The sequence below is a fragment of the Carcharodon carcharias genome, chromosome 25 (assembly GCF_017639515.1).
Source record: "Carcharodon carcharias isolate sCarCar2 chromosome 25, sCarCar2.pri, whole genome shotgun sequence".
NCBI lineage: Eukaryota > Metazoa > Chordata > Chondrichthyes > Lamniformes > Lamnidae > Carcharodon > Carcharodon carcharias.
In genome coordinates, this window is record NC_054491.1 from 15,845,336 (window position 1) to 15,867,287 (window position 21,952).

At 41.9% G+C, this 21,952-nt stretch overlaps 1 protein-coding gene across 1 annotated transcript in view; it reads right to left on the reverse strand.

Annotated features, from left to right (window-relative positions):
- LOC121269566 (NF-kappa-B inhibitor delta-like) overlaps nucleotides 1-21,952 on the reverse strand; it is a 71,233-nt gene that overhangs the window by 34,187 nt on the left and 15,094 nt on the right. The window contains exons 3-5 of the mRNA XM_041174265.1: nucleotides 11,646-11,691; nucleotides 9,241-9,515; nucleotides 4,933-5,204 (exon numbers count right to left, since the gene is read on the reverse strand). Coding sequence (XP_041030199.1) covers nucleotides 4,933-5,204; nucleotides 9,241-9,515; nucleotides 11,646-11,691 — 593 coding nt within the window. The remainder of the gene's footprint in view (nucleotides 1-4,932; nucleotides 5,205-9,240; nucleotides 9,516-11,645; nucleotides 11,692-21,952) is intronic.

Here is a 21,952-nt window from a genome sequence, read left to right on the forward strand (position 1 = left end):
CGGGACACGACAAACCGCTTTCAATTGCCTCCTTGATGGGCTTAACTACCCGTCTAATTGTCGGCGGGTACCCTTCTGACTGCTGTGCGGGCCTGAAGATGTGAAGATTGCTCGCGTGTAGGATAATGTCAGGACGCTCGCCCGACATCACCTCAAGCTATTTTACGTCCTTTCGGGTTGGGTGTGCGTCCGCCCGCGAGGTGTAAGATCCTGCCCCACGTTTCGAAGTGTGACGGATATTTTTTTATATGGACTCACCAGAGCTGATTTTCAGCTTTCTGCCCAGTTGTAAAATGGGCATTGCCAATCAGCCGGCCTTTTATTAATTTTTATTATTTTGCCATGCTACAAAAGGTGAGCATAAAGAACAAATAAGCTCAAGGTTAACATCAGATACAAAAAAGTATGGAATGATTTAATGGGGGAATTCCATAAATATGTGAACCAGACAATAAATTCCCCTCTGCAAAGATTTTGATTTGTTCTGCTCTGTCGAGCTGACACAACTAATTATGCTGCTAACTCTGCAGTGTTCACTAGTCATGTTCACAGCTCCAGTTATGAGCATCCAACTGCCTGTCACACTTCTGTTATTGATGGTTAGCTCTTTGCCAACAATAAACAGTCTTCAAGTAAATTAGGGGACATTTTTTGCACCTCTGAGTTGGAGTTATTTTGTAACTGGTATGAATCTGAAGCACTACCTTTGCTACTGGTCTCATAATTCTCATTCAAGAATTCAACCTTCTTTCATTTTGCATCTTCGCTCCTCAGTTGTGCCATAATTTCTGCTTTGATGTAAAGGGTGGATATTTCAGGAAATCATGATTGATTGTGTTTGTGGTTCTGTTTTATTTTATATCTGAATTTATTATGAATCTTGGCTCTCTCACTGAGGCATGTGGCAAGGGAAATCACAATTTACCCTCATGACTTCCAAGTAAATATGAATATGATCATACATTAAAGAAGAAAATTGTTAAACAAATTTACATTGTGTCCTCAGGACTCCTCAATGCACTTCACTGACTGTTCAAGGTTTCAGTCTGGTCCCTCTAAAGAAGGGATTCTTATTGTGCAATTATCATACCATCTTGTTTCTCATTCATTGATCTTCACAGATTGCCAGGCAAGCCTTTGTGCTTTATGAACAACAAAATGAAGGCACGACTGAATAAATAGCAAGTTCTCAATCTTAATCAGGTCATCAAGGGGATGGAAGCAGTTGGAAAAAGTTCCCAGCATATCTCATTTTTTGTTTTTTTCGATGGAGTAGAGCACAGGCGATATATTGTGGCATTAAAGGGTGATATACTATTCATTTACAAATGGACAAAGTTTTACCAGTTTTTACAAAGGTATAACTCCTGCCAATTTTGTTTAGTTGCTTGGAAATTATGTTCTTAGGGCTTTTCTGCTTTCACTTCGCTCTGAAGCAACAGTTCAACGATTGTTATGTACTGGGAATATAGCAACAGGAGGAGGCCATTCAGCTCCTCAAAACTGTTCCACTATTCAATTAGATCATGGTTGATCTATACCTCAACTCCATTTACCCGTCTTCACCATATCTCTTAGTGCCTTTACTGAACAAGAATCTATCAAGTTTTAATTAAAATAACTCACATATTTCAAAGAATAAGCAGAAAACTGCTGCAACCAAAGGATTCTGAAGACAACTGCTACAATTCAGGTCTCTGACATTACTGATATAGAAATGGGTAGAGTTTGCACAACGATTCACTTTAAATCCACTCTTCACTGACCCAAAAATTCATGAGACTGAAGGAAGGTGTGTGCAAATGTGTATTTATTTTGGTCTCTCTTTACATATGTTGTGAGATAACACACCACATATTGGCTTTTACAGGTGCTCCATTAGAACAAAAATAATCTTACGTGGAGCGCAAATACAACTGTAAATATCTTAAAAAGAATATATTTTTGATGATCAGTTGAATTAAAGCCATATTCTCTTTTTATTATCTTATTTCAACTATTTGGGGCCAAGGTAAATGCTTCCGTTGTGCACCAAAACATTTTGTGCCAACTTATTTTACACAGAATGTACAGAACAGTAGCAGGCCACTCAGCCCAGCTGGTCTGTGTTGGTGCTTGTGGTCCATGTGACCTTCCTCCGACTCCTCTTCATTAATCTCTTTCAATCCCTTTCTCCTTCATCCTTTTACCTAGCTTCCCTTATTTGCTTCAATTATGCCTTGTGGTAGCACATTCAACATTCTTACCATTCTTTGGATAAAGAAGTCTCTTTTGAACTTTTTATTGGATTTATCAGTGTCTATAAGTTATTAATGCCCTGTCACAGGGTCTTAGGCACTTGGATCTGAAGCCACACACGTGTTTTAGTTTCCCATATGCTGATCATGACTAGAGGATTCAACAAAGGATTGAAAGTGAAGTCAATTTGAAGACTCAAGTATTGTTGTAGAATGAGTCAGTTTCAGGCCAAACCATATTGTTGGTTGTCCACTGAGAGGCATTTTGATTTGTGACATTGGCTTTTGATTGCCTTCCTGACTGGTCACGAAGAGGAGAAAAATGACAGCTCAGATATATGAAAGCGAAGCTTAAGAAAACACACATCCGAGTAGAGCTAGTTTTACAAAGGCCAAAGAAGACAAAGTTGTCTTTCCTTTGAGGCTCTGTCTGAACTTGAATCCTTATCTTAAAAATGTCATTTGGTTCTTTGTATGGTAAAAAAGGTTAACATCTCAAAGTCAGAAGTTATGTAGTGCAGCAATTTGTTCACACTACTGACTATGTTTGGACAACTGTTAAAACAGAGAATATGACTTTAATCATAAACAAATAAAATGTAATCGAAATCAAACATGTTTCTGATGCTTTGAAGTCACATGTATGGCACAGACATGAAAAAGCCAATATAGTGGAGCCTTCTTAAGGTCAATTTCTATTTCCTATCAACAAGATTTACTTTTAAGCAGGATGCCATCTAATTCACCCCTGGACTGTTTTAAATTCACTATGTTGTGTCACAAGTTAAATGTGAGCATGGTTAGAACTTCATGAAGGTGAGATATAATAAAGCTATAGAGATGAACATTGCACTTCCCACGCTTTTAATGAGCCGAATTATTTCAGCATTCAAAGATAAAGACCTCTTAGTTCCAATTCAAATCTAACTGCACTGACTCAACAAAACATGAAACATGATAAATACATCACTATTTTTCTAATTACATAGGATGCATAGCACAGAACAGGACATTTGACCAGTGTCTATGATCATGCTCCTCATGAGCCTCCTCCCACCCTGCTATATCTAACCCTATCAGTATAACTTTGTATGGCTTTGTCCCTCATTTTTAAAAATCTAACTTCCCTTTAAATACATCAAGATCATTTTACTCTATGATCAGGATTGCTGTTACCTCGTAAAACATTAATGATTTGTATCTCAGCTAATTTGGCTATTCATCCTACAAAAGAAATCAACTCCTTTATTGTCAAAAAATGCTATTGTCAAAAATGTAAGACACTACCATGTGAAAGACAACTAACATTAGGTTGGGCTGACAGATTATACTGAGCAATGAAACATGAATTGGATAGAGTACCCTAGGTTCAGGATTTTATATCATGGCAGTAATTTGATGTATGGTACACTAACCACTTAATTTTATTCAAAAAGTTGCTCTTTGGGATATTTCTAAAGAACTTAACTGTGCAATTTGCTTTTCAAACTATTGTCAATAAACAACACGTCATTAAAGCTTTTTTGGAACAATATTGGGGAAATTCTGGTGGAAGCAGGGTACCCATTAGCTAGGAAGGAGTGGTTGCTATAGGCTATAGTAGAGACTTTTACTATAATAATAAGCTTCTTACCAATCCCGTTGGGATAATAGGGTCTCTTTTGTCTTGAAAGTAAGGTGTATGAATATTAATTGCAACTCTTAACACATGCAATTTATTTCCCAAGAATTCAAAGAAAGTTCTAATTCATTTGAATATGCTTGCTAAAGGAATTACACAAGCAAACATTATGCAATCATGGGCTAATATTTTCACGATTTAATTTCAACTTGCTTAAGTGGAAATGATGCTTGTGGCAGAAATTTGGTATATTACTCTGGAAGAATTTTTTTTAAAAGCAAGCTGATTTCAAAAAAGTTAAGTAACCTTAGAGAGATGATCTTAAAAGGGCTTCACTTTATCTTCTACAATAAAATTTCTAACTGCGTTATGTTGGATTCAAATACTCCCACATGTGTGAAGCACACACACACTGTCACAATGTAGCTCAGAGAGTGGCCAGTCTACTGATATATATAGCTGTGAGGGCTTGAAAAATACATTAGCCAACAAAATAAGACCAAGGAAAATGGAAAAGCATTGTTGGGCTGTTTTTAAGTTTACTATGTTGTCAAAAATCAAATGCGCCACATCGGTGGGCACATTTCAACTCCAATGATTGTACACTGTACTACAGAGTAGAAAGCTTCCTATTTCTCTCATTTCTGACAGATACATGTGCACAAGGTACAGGGAGTAGTTTAAATTACTTTGTGGTTGACAGATCAGTGTCGACCAATGGTATGCATCAGCCATCCTTTCAGTTAAGGCTGCTGTGTCATTGTGTCATTGAACTAATTAGTAAGTGAACAATAATAAGGTAGTAACATTGGAATGAAGGTCCTACATCTGGTAACAAACACCAGGAGGGCTGTCTAACTAGCTACAAATAGTTCTTAATCTGTTTGAAAAACAGATAACCACAAAATAATAATCTGAGGAACAATATGACAAATAGTGAACTCTTGTAAGTAGGCACTGCAGGTCATAACAGGTTTCTTTAAATGGTAATGCAATGGGTTTTTGTACAGTCAGCTCACTCATATTCAATCTAGACCTTTTTTTATTTTCCGGCTCTATTGTAAAGAAACATACGTGTCATTGTCTTCGTCTTGCTGGAGCAGTTTCTCAATGGCCATGCCTGCAATGGACCTCCTGGCATCCTCCAGCTCCACAAGCCCAGGCTCAGGGACAGAAATGGGCAGGGGCACAAACTGAGGCGGCAGAGACTGCAGTGAGTTTGTCTGACATGGTGTCACTGGAGTCGGCAGAGTTGAAAGCGTTTGGCTCCAAGAGAAGTAGCTGAGTGCTGGCTGCTGATCTGCAAGGTCCAACTGTGGAATACCAACGGGTGTGGAGGTCCTTGACTGTGGAGAAATCAAAGTTTATTAACAACCGGAGCTGTCGATTAATACACTGATTATCTTCTAAGGGCTATTAGCTGAGGCTCAGTGGTAGCACTCCTGTCTCCGAGTTGAAGGGTTCTAGTCCCACACTACAGACACGAGCACAAGAGCTAGCATGACACACCAGTCCAGTACTGAGGGACCGCTCCACCAGAAGAGATGCCGTTTTTTGGATGTGGTGTTAAACTAAGGCCCCAACTGCCCTCTCAGGTAAATGTAAATGATCCCACGGCATTATTTCGAAGAGTCGAAAGGTTTTTCCCTGATGTTCAGGCCATTATTCATCCCTCAACCAACATCACTAAAAACAGATTATCTGGTCATTTATATCATTACTGTTTGTGCAATCTTCCTGTGTGCAAATCAGCTGCCGTGTTTAACATTGTAACAGTTAATACATTACAGAAGATTTCATTGGTAAAGTGCTCTGGGATATCCCGAGGCTATGAAAGGCTCTATATAAATACAAGTCTTTCTTTCTCTGTGGCTTTAAAAATACTATTATGTTGCCTATCACCTAACATTCTCAATAACTTATTTGTTTACATTTGTAAGATGGGTGCTTAGCAAAGGGTACAGGCTCCAACCATGAGCTATTGATTCCAACTGCAGTACTGATGTGGCAATGAGCAGAGACTAGGCATCTTCTCACATTTAAGGAAATAAACTTCATGGACAGCCACCTCAGGCTGCTACAGTGCACCTCCTGACAACTGGATGAATTGGAAGACAGCTCACCACAGAGTTGTTGATTCGAATCAGTGACTTGGACTCGAGTCTGACTTGAGCCACATTATATTGACTTGTGATTTGTCTTGGGGGAAAAGAAATGACTGAGTTACAACTCTGCCCCACCAAGCAGCTTTGTCTGCCGCTGGAAGTGCATGGTACAGACAACCAGAGGGTGGTGGGGGTTGAGGAGGGGGGTAAGTGGGGGGGCTCCACAGGTCATCTTTGGGGTACCCCTCTGATACACTGCCCTGAAGCTCGGAAGTTACAGCCCAATTAACTAGAATCTTGGGTTGTTTAGCCAGAGGAGTAGAACACAAACCTCAGGAACTTGGCCACTGGTGGCCATGCTTTCAGCTGCCTAGGACCTTCCTAATCCTCTCTGCCTCTCTTTCTTCCTTTAACATGCTCCTTCTGCCTCTTTGACAAAGTTTTTGGCCATCTGCTCTTATATCTCCATATCTGTCTTGGAGTATACTTCCGCTTTCTAGCACTCTTTGAAGTGCCTTGTGATGTTTTATTAAGGTAAGGATGCTATATAAACACAAGCTGTTGCTGATGTTGTTACATCAGAGTCAAAATCAATATTGACATAAACTCAAGTTCACAAATGCACTTTCAAGCAAAGGTTACTCGATAGCTAGCAGGTCTCAGAACCATGGATGATTTTCTTCTTCCCCATTGCGTACCCTTTAAGCAACTTCCCTAGCAAAATAGTAAATCAGTCTCAGTAAATCTATTATGAATCGAAAACAAATAATGCTGGATAAACTCAGCAGGTCTCACAGCATCTGTGGAGAGAGAGACAGAGATAACATTTCAAGTCCGTATGACTCTTCTACAGGTCTAAAGGGAGGTAGAGATGCGGTGAAATATATACTGATCAAGGGGGGTGGAACTGGTGAAGCTGGATAGAAGGCCAGGGATAGGTGGAGGCAAAGGAGAGATGGCAAGAGATGTCATAAACAAAAGGTCAAGGAGTTGTTAATGGTGGCGGTTCTGGCTAAATGAGGAGCTAATGGTGACATTAAGAAAGCAAAGTGTGATAATGGCCGGATCAGGATAAGCACTCTGGAAAGTGACAGATGGGGATAGGGTGGGAGGAAGGGACAGTGATGGGAAGAAAGATCGAAAATAGGCTAAAAGCTGGGGATAAAACACTGATTGAAAATGGAAATAAATTTAAAAAATAATAATAATGAAAATAAGTGGGAAAGAAATTCCATAAAAATTAAAAAAATAAAATTGAATAAGGAAAAAAGGGGGAGGGAGGAGAGAGTTCGTGGTCTGAAGTTGTTGAACTCAATGTTAAGTCCAGAAGGCTGTAAAGTGCCTAATTGGAAGATGAGGTGTTGTTCCTCCAGTTTGGGTTGAGCTTCACTGGAACAATGCAGCAGGCCAAGGACGGACATGTAGGCATGAGAGCAGGGTGGAGTGTTGAAATGGCAAGTGGCAGGAAGGTCAGGGTCATGCTTGTGGACCGCAAAGCAGTCACCCAGTCTCCGTTTGGCCTCTCCAATGTAGAGGAGACCCCATTGGGAACAGCGAATGCAGTAGACTAAATTGAGGGAAGTGCAAGTGAAATGCTGCTTCACTTGAAAGGAACGTTTGGGGTCTTGGACGGTGAGGAGAGGGGAAGTAAAGGGGCAGGTGTTACACCTTTTGCGATTGTATGGGAAGGTGCCGTGGGAGGGGGTTGAGGTATTGGGGGTGATGGAGGAGTGGACCAGGGTGTCACGGAGGGAACAGTCCCTACGGAATGCCGAAACGTGGGGGGGGGGGGGGGGGATCATGCTGGAGTTGGCGGAAATGGCGGAAGATGACCCTTTGAATGCGGAGGCTGGTGGGGTGAAAATTGAGGACAAGGGGTCCCTATTATGGCTCTGGGAGGGAGGGGAAGGTGTGAGGGCGGATGCGCGGGAGATTGGTTGGACACGGTTGAGGGCCCTGCAGAAGATGCAACGCCTGCCCCTTTACTACCCCCCTCCTCACCGTCCAAGGGTCCAAACACCCCTTTCAAGTGAAGCAGTGCTTCATTGGCACTTCCCTCAATTTAGTCTACTGCATTCGCTGCTCCCAATGTGGTCTCCTCTACATTGGAGAGACCAAACACAGACTGGGTGACCGCTTTGCAGTCTGCAAGCATGACCCAGACCTTCCTGTCGCTTGCCATTTCAACACTCCACCCTGCTCTCATGCCCACATGTCTGTCCTTGGCCTGCTGCAACGTTCCAGTGAAGCTCAATGCAAACTGGAGGAACAGCATCTCATCTTCCAATTAGGCACTTCACAGCCTTCTGGACGTAACATTGAGTTCAACAACTTCAGATCATGAACTCTCTCCTTCATCCCCATCCCACTTTTTTTCCATATTCATTTTATTTTTTTAATTTTTAAATGTTTTTCCCACTTATTTTCATTATTATTACTTTTTAAATTTATTTCCATTTTCATTCATTGTTTTATCCCCAGCTTTTAGCCTTTTTAGAATCTTTCTTCCCACCACCATCCTCTCCCCCCCACCCCACCCCCACTAGGGCCATCTATCACTTTCCAGAGCGCTTATCCTGGTCCTGCCATTATCACCTTTTGCTTTCTTAATGTCACCATTAGCATCTCTTTTAGCCAGCACTGCCACCATTTTGACCTTTTGTTTATGACATCTTTGTCAATCTCTCCTTTGCCTCCACCTTCTATCCAGCTTCACTGGTTCCACCCCCCTTGATCAGTATATATTTCACCACATCTCTACCTCCCTTTACACCTGTAGAAGAGTCATACGGACTCAAAATTTTAACTCTGTCTCTCTCTCCGCAGATGCTGTGAGACCAGCTGAGTTTTTCCAGCATTGTTTTCATTTCAGATTTCCGGCATCTGCAGTGTTTTGCCTTTATTTCAGTAAATCTGTTCCTGTTCTGCTACTCCTTTGGTTGCCACTGCTCAATTCAGCACAGACTGGGAATCAAACCCATAGCTTTGAGCTACACGATGTTTAACTGAGCCATTGGTGAGCCCTCGAAAGCGTGTTCTGATGCATTTTCGGCATTCCGTAGGGACCGTTCCCTCCGAGACACCCTGGTCCACTCTTCCATCACCCCCAACACCTCAACCCCCTCCCATGGCACCTTCCCATGCAATCGCAGAAGGTGCAACACCTGCCCTTTTATTTCCCCTCTCCTCACTGTCCAAGGGCCCAAACACTCCTTTCAAATGAATGCTTTGTGCGAGAATTATGAAGATTCTGGACATACCATACCTGACAATTCACCCCAAAGTTGCTTAGCAATGGCTGCGGAGCATAAGACACCACTGAGGGAGGTCCCACTACTGCATAGCTGGAACAGACAGGCTGCATGCACATATCTTGCATGTACGAGGAGTTTACTGCTTCGTGTGATGTGTAATCGGGACATGGTGACCATTGTGGTATCGGCTGCAGGGTCGCAGAAGATGACTGAGGCAGCCATGTAGTGTGGAAAGTTCCTTCTTCAGCATGTTGCACTGACGGTGAAGGAATATCAGCCTCGGGGAAAATAGGATGTCCTAAAGACAGAGAGAAATAATACCAATAAATGTGGCAGTGTGTTCATGTTCAAAGTAGATCAGAATCTAACTGCAGTGACATTAAAACAATTTTGTTGTGAATTCTATTTGTTGTAAGAATCCACACTAGTATTATACCAGGACTGCGGTTTCTCACACGTACCAAGCTACCTATAATACTCCGGAATTGCGGAATTAAAATCACTTTAAATACTTAAGCCTGCATATTACTGTTTATAATCCCATTGCTTCTTTCTGTTATTAATGACCACTACCATCTAGAAGGACAAGGGCAGCAGATACATGGAAACACCATCACCTGCAAGTTTCCCTCCAAGCCACACACCATCCTGACTTGGAAATATATTGCTGTTCCTTCACAGTCGCTAGGTCAGAATCCTGGAACTCCCTCCCGAACTGCACTTTGGGTGAACCTACACCACATGGACTGCAGCGGTTCAAGAAGGCAGCTCAGTACCAGCTTCCCAAGGGCAATTGGGGATGGCAATAAATGCTGACCTAGCCAGCGAGGCCCACATCTCATGAATGAAATTTTTAAAAGTCCTTTTAGGTGTTGGGCTCTATGAAGTGGATTTCCTGTTTGTGACAACAGTGCCAAGAATGAGCAAGAGTTTCTACTGGGAACAGAGTGCACAGGGTGACTTTACACTGCCACTAAGATGAGCACCCTAGGCAATAACCCAGAAGGCAAAACTAGTAAAAAGTGGGAATTTAGAATATTGGTCCAAACTGCTTTTTTCCTTCTGGGTTACTACATTGAATGCAAGACAAATATTTCCTTCATGGCTCAGCTGGTGAAGGTCTACTCTCTATTTTTTAAAGTACATTTATTTTTCTCATTGGCTCATAATAACAATCCAGTAACATGGTTTACCTCCAGTTTTATGCACAGAGGAAAATATGAATATATGAACAAAGAGGGACAGGAAAAAACCCTCTCGTTCATCCAGTCTGTTCGACATAATTATGTGTCACACTACATATGCTCCCCACCCCACTCAAAACCACATGAATTCTTGAAAGAGGCAAAAATAAAACAGATAAAAACCCTGGCCAATTTGGAGCCAAGAAATTCATCTCCTGCCACTCCCTAAGAGATGGAATCCACTCCAGGAGATCAATCTGGCCCTGATAATTCTATGATGTGCCTGGATTTTGAAAGAGGTGATGTCGGCCATCACAAGACATAGCCTTTCATGAGGGTAGGATCCTGTTATTTCCTTCTCAAAGGCCCTGTGCCACTCACTGCATCATCGGTATCTCTGATCTCATCGTTGGGATGGACTTGAGATGGTGTAGGCTTGCTGTCATTATAATATTCCCTTTGGCTGACATTGGCAACTCAGAGGCAGGGAGGTAATGATACCGACATCCTCCAACACTGTAGCAGTGCCCGATAATTCTGTATCATCATGCCTGAAGGACCCTTACTTTTTGTTGGTTGCAATTGGATTCTCAAGAACTAGGTCTGGGTTAGTACCGGTAGTTAGTTGAAAGCAAAGTATTGTGGACGATGGAAATCTGAAATAAAATCATATGATGCTAGGAATACTCAGCTGGTTATGCCAGCATCTGTGACATCAGGGCCTGTGACCCTCCATCAGGATCTCTGTTTCTCTCCGCAGATGCTGCCATAACCTCCCGGTAGTTGCCACTACCAGCCCTCTGCACATGAATGCCCATCTTTCAGAAAGAGACATCACTGGGAGCGTTTCCCTTCACCTGATCTGTGTTTTTGTTTTGGAGCGAGCTTGTGCCAATACAAGTCTAAAGATAATTCATTCCTTATCTGTCATTCTGGAAAGGCAATTGATCATAAAAAAAACAATGGCAACATTCTGTGGAAGTACTTGGCACTTAACACAATAGTATGAAAATAAACAGAATGGCAGCTGGCACAAGAGATTTTGGTTAGCTGATAAAAGCAACGTCAATTATAAACAGAAAATCATTTGGACACAATAACAGTTAATAAATGAATTACTGTACGTGAGTAATTTAACCAGTTAAAAGCTCTTTCACACTGTTGTTCAGCCTGTGATGTGTCAATTCCTTGATATGATTATGCTGTTTAGTCAGTTATTAAGTACAGGGTATGATTGATCTTACCTATTTGTGAATAACATGTCATCGAAAGGTGTGGCAAAACCATCTGCTTAACATAAAAAAACTCAAGTTAGAAGAATCATTACATGTATTGTTTTCTGCAGTGAAAGACAAGTTATTTTGAATCGGTAAGTGTGTTTTGTACATTTTCCACCTGCAATTCATTCAAACTAATGTGTGCATAAACATAAAAGTATAATTTAAATGATCAGAGTTAGTTTCATTCCTTTTCATACAATTAAATCACGATCAGCATTAAAAGTATACTCTGTGGCTCTTGCGTGTGTTCTACCACCAGAAGGGCAAGAGCAGCAAATGCATAGGAACACAGCCTCCTGCAAAGTCCCTCTCCAAGTCACTCACCATCCTTACTTGGAAATATATCACCGTTCCTTCATTGTCACTGGGTCAAAATCCTGGAACTCCCTCCCTAACAGCACTGTGGGTGAACCTACAGTGACTGCAGCGGTTCAAGAAGGCAGCTCACCATCACCTTCTCAAGGGCAACTAGGGATGGGCAATAAATGCTGGCCCAGCCAGCATTGCACACATCCCAAGAATTAATTTTTTAAAAATGTTCTGTGTGTGAAGTTCTGTAATGTTCTGCGAGCTGAATTATTAATAGGGCAAATAACTGTCATGACTTTTATTTTTCGAATTTTTAAACAAAACAGTGGCCTTTGACACACAAACTGAGCTACTCCTGGTAAACATTCTTTATTAACTGTAACTAAGGGATGAATTTTCTGAGCCTGTTGGTGGTGGGTGCGTTTGACGGTGAGAATGGACAATAGGGCGAGAAGGCCAAAAATCGGTTTCACGACATCGTGAAACCAGTTTGCAATCGTCCACTCTGCCCATCGAGAGTGGGCCGCGTTTCTCACCAATGCTTGTCAGGAACCTCATTGTAATACATCTGCATATCATTATAAGCCCAGCTCGTCAGAATCATCCCCTAACGCTGGATCATCTGAGCACGTCAGTGTGATTGCACGCCAACGTGTTTCACAGCAGAACATAAGCGATGTACACTTGGCGAGCTGCAATTTGCTCGGGACTTTGAGGTTTGTTTGCCTACCTTGCTTCAGGCAGCACGCGCAGTCATCAGCGCCAGGCTTTGCAGACAGCACCACGTCACTTTTAGGGGGTCTCATGGGCAGGTCTTTATCTACCAGTCCAGACATAAATTGGGGGTGCCTCTTCAATGGCTGCAGGGCGAGGGCTGTACTGGGGAAGGAGAGAAGTGGCCTCAGGCAGGGCGAGGGCTGTACTGGGGAAGGGGGGTAATCCCAGGATGTGTGTGGGGACGCATGTTGATCTGTGCAAGTGACCTCAGGAGTGCGAGGGCTGCGGAGGCATTCTCCAGAGGAGGTGAGGCCAGGTGGAGATGTAAGGATTTATTTGAGACAGTGAGTGGTGACGTCCCTTAAGCTGGCAGTGAGTGAAATGCCAGTAAAGGTGTGGTGAGCTTTTGAGTGTGTGAGTTTATAGTGATGAGCTGGTTGCCTTACCCTGGCGGTACAGATGAGTTCATTCATCCATTTTCTTCACAGGGTGGCTGACTAGTTGTGTGCAGCATTGGCACTGACCATCTCTGACCACCTCGCAAGCTGGAGTGACGATACAGATGGGGCTCCTGCGGCCAGAGTGTGGGGTAGAAGACATCACAGCAGGCTCCAAAGCTGTCCAGAAGGTGTCCCAGGGATGTGTCAATGAATTGGGAGCTGCAATCTTCTTGCTTTCAGGGCAATATCTTTTGTGCAGCAGTCCTGGAGCGGAAGCACTAAGATGTGCGTGTGTGTAGCTGTACTTTACATATGGTGCCTGGCATGAGGAAGTGGCGAGATGATGGTGTGGTGGGCAAATCGGAGGCAGCCCGCCAGCGAAGAGGCGTGTTTCCCAGGAATGCCTGATTATTGAGGCAGGATTGGGATGATACAGGGTGAAAAGCCGCCATTGCGGCTGGTGGGTAAATCATTCTCTTTCCTGGCCGGTACTGCGTTTAGTGCAAATCTGGGACGATTCTGCCCTAAGATTAATATTGCAATTGTATAGGTTGTACACATCAGCAATAAAGTTTGTAATGCAAAATTGGGGTTAAAGCCAATGTTACAATTTACTTGGAGCTATATAAGTCATAAAAAATCAGGTTCTCTATGTACATGGACAACACCCAGCTCTGTCTCATCACTATTTCTCTCGACCCCTCTACTTCATGTTGGTAGTTTGCAGTGCTGAATGAGGTGTAATTTAATTTCAGTCAAACAAATGGGAAGAGAAAGTCATTGTTTTTGGTCCCCACAAATTCTGTTCCCATGTCACTTATTCTATCTCCATCACTGGTCTTTGCCTCTCACTTAACTGGACTGTCTTTGACCTCAGCTTCCTATTTGACTCTGAGCTGAGCTTCTGATCTTGCATACTCTCCATCACAATTACCTCCGGACACAGCTCGTCTTTGTCCTTGCCTCAAGTTTATAATCTGATGAAACTTTTATCCATGCTTTTACTACCTCCAGGCTCAAATATTCCAATACTTTGCTGGCTGGTTCCCCATCTTCCACCTTCCATCGCTTGTCTAAAACTTTGTTCCTCCAATCTAAACTGCACTGTTCCAAGGTTTGCTTATCATCACTCCCTGTGCTCACTGACCTACATCTGGCCCCAAGATTACAATTTTAAAATTTTGATCCTTATATTCAAATTCCTCTTAAATAAAAAGGATTTTAAAAGCACTCGAGTGGTTGAAACACTGGTTCTTGTGGCGGCAATGGGGATGTGGAATTCTGGTTGTCAGATATCTTAAGTGAGATTCCATACAATAAGCATACTGAAGAAAACATGCACATTGAATGTTATGTAGGGTATTGTCCATTGTGAGATAATGTACACTCTGTGAAAAGTGTGAATGAGAAAAGGTTACAGGTTGACCTCACTGGCTTGAAACTAATGCTGGAGAGAAAGAAAAATCTCTAAACTTAAATGGTCGGATGCACATCGTCAACTGTTGGATTGGTTAACAAAAATAAATGCATGTACGAAGAAATTGTTAGGGGTTCAAGAGGATGTAATGCAATGGAAGTCTTTAATAAATAGGTTTTAAAATTTTGTTTAAAGACTAATTTCAGAATAAAGACTGAAGAATTCCTGCAAAGACAATCAGCCAACTCCAGGAGAGTGAAGGAACACCACCACCTGCAAGTCATTCACCATCCTGATTTGGAAATATATCGTCGCTCCTTCATTGTCGCTGAGTCAAAATCCTGGAACTCCCTTTCTAACAGCAATGTGGGTGTCCCTACACCACATGGACTGCAGTGGTTTAAGAAAGCAGCTCATTACCACCTTCTCAAGGGCAATTAGGGATGGGCAATAAATGCTGGCCCAGCCAGCGACGCCCACATCCCATAAATGAATGTTAAAAAAAAAAATGTGATATCTCTAATTATGATGAACCCTTCCCCATCTTCCATAACTCATATGTTTTTCACACTCTGGAACTCATCCACCTGCCTGTCGAAGGTTTGCAATGAAGCTAAATTTATTGTGTGTTCTGACAACCAGCTCCATGGGACGTTAAGCCATTGACAAATTACTCATTGTAATTGCTTGCTGTGGTGATAAAACAGGGGCAACTGTACAGCACACAAATAGAGTCAGACAAGTACACAATTAATGTAGCACATAATAAAGAAAAATAAACAAGCAGAGCTAATTAATTTGCATTTAGGTGTTCTGTACCCATCTACTGGCGGGTACAAAAGTTTTCTAATTTGCATTTCAGCAGGCACACCTTGTGGCTCTATAACTTGCAATGTGACAGTTTCAAGAACTCTTCTCAATCATTTGACTATACAGGATGGTGAATGACTTGCAGGTGGTGGTGTTCCTTCGCTCTCCTGGAGTTGGCTGATTGTCTTTGCAGGAATTCTTCAGTCTTTATCCTGAAATTAGTCTTTAAACAAAATTTTAAACAAAATATACTTGACATACTTCTCTTTGTGCTCTGGGATTGCAAACCAAAAAAAAAATCACTAAACATTTGAGATTTTAGGGACATTTAATAATTCAAAGGGCAATGTAATAAACTTAAGTCTCACTTCTTATTCTACGCTGAATCTGATTATAGGACAGACCAGTTCATGTGCACCAGTGCTATATTTATGAAGTTAGCAAGCTGCAGGCTTCATTACCATGGTACACTTACAGAGCTGGATCTCCTTATACTAGTGTGACCATTCCCCTGCACTAATCCATCATGGGGTTTAGAGGAAAATTAATTTAACTATTCTTGAGTCTAATTCCTTTTATTCTTCTCTCTAGATTCATCATTACGGTGTTTAAATCCAAGTCTGCTGTGAAAATAATAAACCAATATGAGAGATTAGGTCTAGGGCATCAAAAGTTGTTGGATAGGTTAATGCACTGTAAACCACAACTCTTTCTATAAATCAAAGTCCTGTGTATGCTGGAAATCTGAAATAAAAACAGAAAATTCTGGAAGTCTGAGTGTCTGTGGAGAGAGAAACAGAGTTAGTGTTTCAGATCTGTGACCTTTCATCAGACATGGGAAAATTCACTCAAAACCTATTACATTTCCAGTTCTGATGAAAGGTCAGACATGTAATGTTAACTCTGTTTCTCCACAGATGCTGCCAAACCCACTGAGTATTTCCAGCATTTTCTGTTTTTAATTCACTATTCTTTCTGCCCTTTACAATATATGTATAAATATTATATTTCGGGTAGTTTAGTGCCTGCTAACATCTGTTTGTTCCCACAGGAGAAGTGTTAGCAAATTGCTTGGCAATGGCAGAAGAGGCAAGAGGAACTGCTTGGCTTCCTCTTGTTCCTCTGCTCGTGTGCCTGGACCTATATTTTGCTCCTCCTTTGCAAGATCTAATATTGAGGATTACAGGTCTGTTATGACGAATACCTCTGCTTTTCATATGAGTCAATTACAACTCAATGCACAGTCCTCTACTTTGCTAAAGGGCTCCAATACTTACTTTTGTAAGTGGGTTTGCATTTCTTATGAAGACTTTTGCCTTTAAAGATGTTTATTCATTTAACCCAGATCTCAGGAGAGTGAGACCAAAATGACTTACTTGTACCTCTGTGCAGCAGTTTATACTATCATTTGGTTGCAGCCTTCATATTAGCTGACTCCATGTATAGTGTTCAATGGTTTAATTGATCCCTGATTGATTTAGTTAGTCTGGTAATTGATCTATGCTTGATTGCTTAAGCCTGGGTGGGGCCTTTGAGAGCTAAAGCAAACAGAAACTTCCAGAGAAGGACTGAATAAAAACCTAAGCTGAGCTCTGGATATGTAAGGGGACATCTTATAATTGAATAAATATTTTAAAGCATTGCAAATAAACCTGTTGTAGACTGAGAACTAGTGTCATCTCTGTGTTGTTCTGAGGTAAATCAGCTGTATAAAATGTACAACAAACTGGTGAATACAGAACTCCATGCATGTCATGACACACAAGGAGAGAGGACCACATGGCGATGTGGTACTGAACTGGTTCCGTGCACCAGCACATTTGTGGTATTTCACTATTTTGATTCATGTATGTTTAGCAGGTCACAGTGGGAGGTAAATATTTTCATTGTGGCTCGGAAGACTTTAAAGAGGGGCAGGTCTCCACTTTGGGCAGCAGAGTCAGGTCATTTCTATTTGTGGGTACTACTGACAGGTCTGAGGGGTCATGCACTTACAGTCAACAGCTGTCCAGTAAAATAAGTCTTAAAATGGCTTTTGGTTAGGGATAGAGTGGTGCAGTAAGTCAACATACACACTGACCTGTGCTCGTTTTGAGTGCAGTTCCCAGTGGGATTCCCAGAAGGCCAGGAATCATCTCCCATATAAATGGTGATGGTGCCCACAGCCAGCCTCAATTCTGCATATACCTCTGTGTTGTCAGACTTTCTGATGTCAAATTGTGAATAATTCAGAACTTCTGCCCGCCGAACATTGAGAAACGGAAGCATTTCTATTTGGTTCCTCCTCAAAGCTCTACCTTTCGAGCTCCCTCACCAACTCCATTTGCCTTCCTCCTGCTTAGTCAGCAGAATTAACAGCGCCCTTATTCAGTGCCTTGTTTGACCCTCAGCTCAGATTCCATTGCTAAGACTCTATATTTCCACCTCGAAGCATTACCTGTCTCTTCACCTACGTCTCCCACCACTGCTGAAACCCTAACCGCACCTCTGTCATTTAAAGGCTAGATGTTTCCAATACTCTTTCCATCAGCCTTTGGAAGTCCATTCCAAACAAACACTAACTTCCCCAAAACTTCATTGCCTGCATCCTGTCCTTCACCAAGTACCACCCATCCACCACTTATTGACTTCCACTGTTTTGAGCTTACATACAAACATACAAATGAGGAGCAGGAATGTGCCATTCAGCCCCTCAAGCCTGCTCCACCATTCAATAAGATAATGGCTGATCTAAATGTGGCCTCAACTCCACATTCCTGCCTATCCACAATAGCCTTTGACTTGCTTGTTAATCAAGAATCTATCTACTTCTGCCTTAAAAATATTCAATGACCCAGCCTCCACTGCTGTGTGCTGAAGAGAATTCCACAGACTAATGACCCTCAGAGAAAAAAAATGCTCCTCGTCTTTGTCTTAAATGGCAGACCCCTTATTTTTAAATTGTGTCCCCTAGTTCAGTCTCTCCCACAAGGGGAAATATCCTTTCAGCATTCACCCTGTCAAGTCTTCTCAGAATCCATATGTTTCACTTCTCATTCTTCTAAACTCCAATGGATACAGGTCCAGCCCGTCCAACCTTTCCACATAAGATAACTCCCCCAATCCCAATATCAGTCAAGTGAGCCCCTTCTGAACTGTTTCTAATGCATTCATATCCTCTCTTAAAAAAGGGCAAACACAGTACTCCAGATGTGGTCTCACCAATGCCCTGTAAACTGTAATAAAAACATCCTTACTTTTATATTCCAGTCCCCTTGCAATCAATAACAACATTCTATTTGCCTTCCTAATCACTTGCTGTACCTGCTCACTAACTTTTTGTGATTCATGTACCGGAACACCCAGATCCCTCCGTACGTCAGAGTTCTGCAATCTGTCTTCATTTAAGTAACATGCTGCTTTTCTATTCTTCCTGCCAAAGTGAACAACTCCACATTATCCCACATTGTACTCCATCTGTCAATTTTTTGCCCACTCATTCAAGCTACCTATATCCCATTACTCATTATGTCCCCTTCACAAATTACTTTCCTACCTATATCTATGTCATCAGCAAATTTAACAACCATGCATTCAGTCCCTTCACTCAAGTTATTAAAATAAATTGTAAATAGTTGAGGCCTCAGAACTAATTTCTGTGCCACTCCACTCGTCATATCTTGCCAACCTTAAACTAAACCATTTATGCCTATTCTGTCTCCTGTTAGCTAGCCAATCTTCTACCCATGCTATTATGTTACCCTCTACACCATGAGGTTTTGTTTTGCGCAGCAACCATTGATTTGGAACCCTGTCAAATACCTTCTGGAAATCTAAGTACAGCATATTCATGGGTTCCCCTCTATTCATATTGCTTGTTACTTCCTCAAAGAACTCCAGTAAGTTAGTCATGCATGATTTCCCTTTCACAAAACCCTGTTGACTCTGCCTGATCGCATTGAGATTTTCTAAGTGCCCTGCTATAACCTCCTTAATAATGGATTCTAGAATTGCCCCTCTTGACAGATATTAAGCTAACTGGCCTGTATTTTTCTGCTTTTTGTCTCCCTTCTTTCTTGAATAGAGGAGTCACATTTGCTACTTTCCAATCTGGTGGGACCTTTCCAGAATACAGGGAATTTTGGGAAATTAAAACCAATGCATCTATTATCTAAGCAGCCACTTCTTTTAAGGCCCTAGGATGAAGTCCATCAGGACCTGGGGACTTATCAAGTTTCAGTTCTAATAATTTTCTCGTGCCCTTTCCCTGGTGACTGTAATTGTTTTAAGCTCCTCCCTCCCTTAAACCTCTTGATTCACAATTATTTTCTGGAATATTATTTCTATCCTCTACAGCGAAGACAGATGCAAAATGTCTGTTCAGTTCATCCACCATTTCTGTATTTTCCATTATTAATTCTCTAAACTCTCTCTAGAGGACCAAAGCTCACTTTACTTACTTTTTCCTTTTTAAATATCTGTAGAAATTCTTCTTAGCTGTCTTTACATTTCTAACTAGCTTTCTCTTGTGCTCTAATTTTTCCATCCTCATTAATCTTTTAGTCATTCTTTTTTGTTCTTAATATTCTGCCCAGTCTTCTGTCACTCATCTTTGTAGAATTGTATGCTTTCTCTTTCAATTTGATACTACTGTCTGCACTGGAAGGCACTGGATCCTTATCCTTCTTAATAAATCCTTCCAGAGCTGTGTCCCATCCCACCTGCACAGCCTCTTCATGTGCCAAATCCCTCCTGTACTCTACAGTCATCCATCTGACTGCCTGTGACCTCCCTCACCAATGACCTCCCACCCCTCTCCATTCAATGAAGTCTACACCTGCCTGAGTTGTAGCCTCTGAAACCTCCTTCATAAACCTCTTCATTGTGCAGTTTATGCACACCCCCCCCCATTTAAAAGCCTTCTCAAAATCCATTGTTTGAATGATATATTTGGTCAATTCTTCTAATCCCTCTACTAACGCATTGTATTGCTTATCAATTTGAATTTCACTGAAGCGCTTCATCACCTTAAAGATGCTACAAAATTAATACTTATATTGGTTGACATGTTCACATTAAATACCTATTTGAACTATTTTAACAAAATCATTGCTCCATTTGAATATCTTAAATTAAGTTGGCATGACTTCAAAGGGGGCTTAGATGAACTGGCGAGATATTGAGACAGATGTTTATACTGGGAGTGTGGGAAGTATTTGGAATTATTGAATCATAGAATGGTCACAGCACAGAAGGAGGCCATTTGGCCATCGTGTGTATGCTACCTCTCTGTAATGTTAACACAGCAAAAGGAAGGTGTGAGTCAACTGCTGTGAAATATAAGGTGTTCACACCATGTATGAAAGTAACTGATGCCACTGAACCAATGTGTCAGCCCTGATTGGAACAGTTGCCTTCATGTTTACAACAAAAGCAATTTGTATGTATTAAGTGCCTTCGATGTAGCATATTGTCGCAAGGCACTTAACAGGGGCGATACCAATAAAAACATTTTTCGACACCAGAAGGAGTCATCAGGGCAGGTAACCAAACAGGTTATCAAAGAGGTGGCCTGGATTTTACTGCAGACATTTGGGGCCTAACACCTGAACCAAATGGGAGTCCCCACACGCACTTGCCCACAGAGCACCTGCTGGTGCAATCTTCCCAGAGGAGGCTCACCTAATTGGTTGCCTCTGTACTTATTACGCCAATTGGTGGGTTCCTCATGCTGCAGGCCCAATTAGTAGGCCGACTGGGAGAAGTCAGGGATCATGAGGGCAACACGACTTGTAGGCACCCACGAGGTGTCCTTAAGAAGCAAAAGTGATGAGGGCCAAAGTCTGTAGGCCTCTCGGAGTGGAGACGGAATTCCACCGGAGGAATCATATGGGGCCACAGGTGTGGCCTTTCCTGTCCATGGTCCCGTAATTGTGAGATCAGGCAAGGGGCCACCCTGCCGGCAACAAAATGCTGGCAAAACCGCAAAATCACCCCAAGTCAGAATCTTAATCTTCTTGGTTGGCTGCCCGTCTCTGTAGTTCAAGATGATGTTCCAGTTCCTCCCGCAGCCTCTGGGAAACTTCCCCCAGCGGTGGGAATGCATCAGGGAACCATCCTGCAGCGGCTCCACCCTATTTCCCTGGCCCCTCTCCCTCCAACCATATCTCCAAGAGGTCAGGAAAATCCAGCCCATAGGTTTGAAGAAGAATGGTCAAGGAGGAGAGAAAAGTAGGGGCGGTGGAGAGCTTTAGGAATGAGTTCCAGAGTTTAGGGTCAATACAGCTGGAAACATAGATTAATTCAATATCCTGACCTGTTTCAGCTATTACAAACACATGTGCAGTGCTGTTTAAATTCACAAGTGTCCTAAATGATATCACGTGAACAATTTTTGTGGTTTAAAGAACACAAGTTGCATTGTTCCACAAATATCATTACACCTGGATAAATATGCACAGATTTTGTTCAATTTTGATTGTATGAGACTTGGAAATAATTTATAAAGTTATAATAATGCTTTTTATTCATTCATGGGATGTGGGAGTTGCTGGCTAGGTCAGCATTTATTGCCCATCCCTTATTGCCCTCGAGACAGT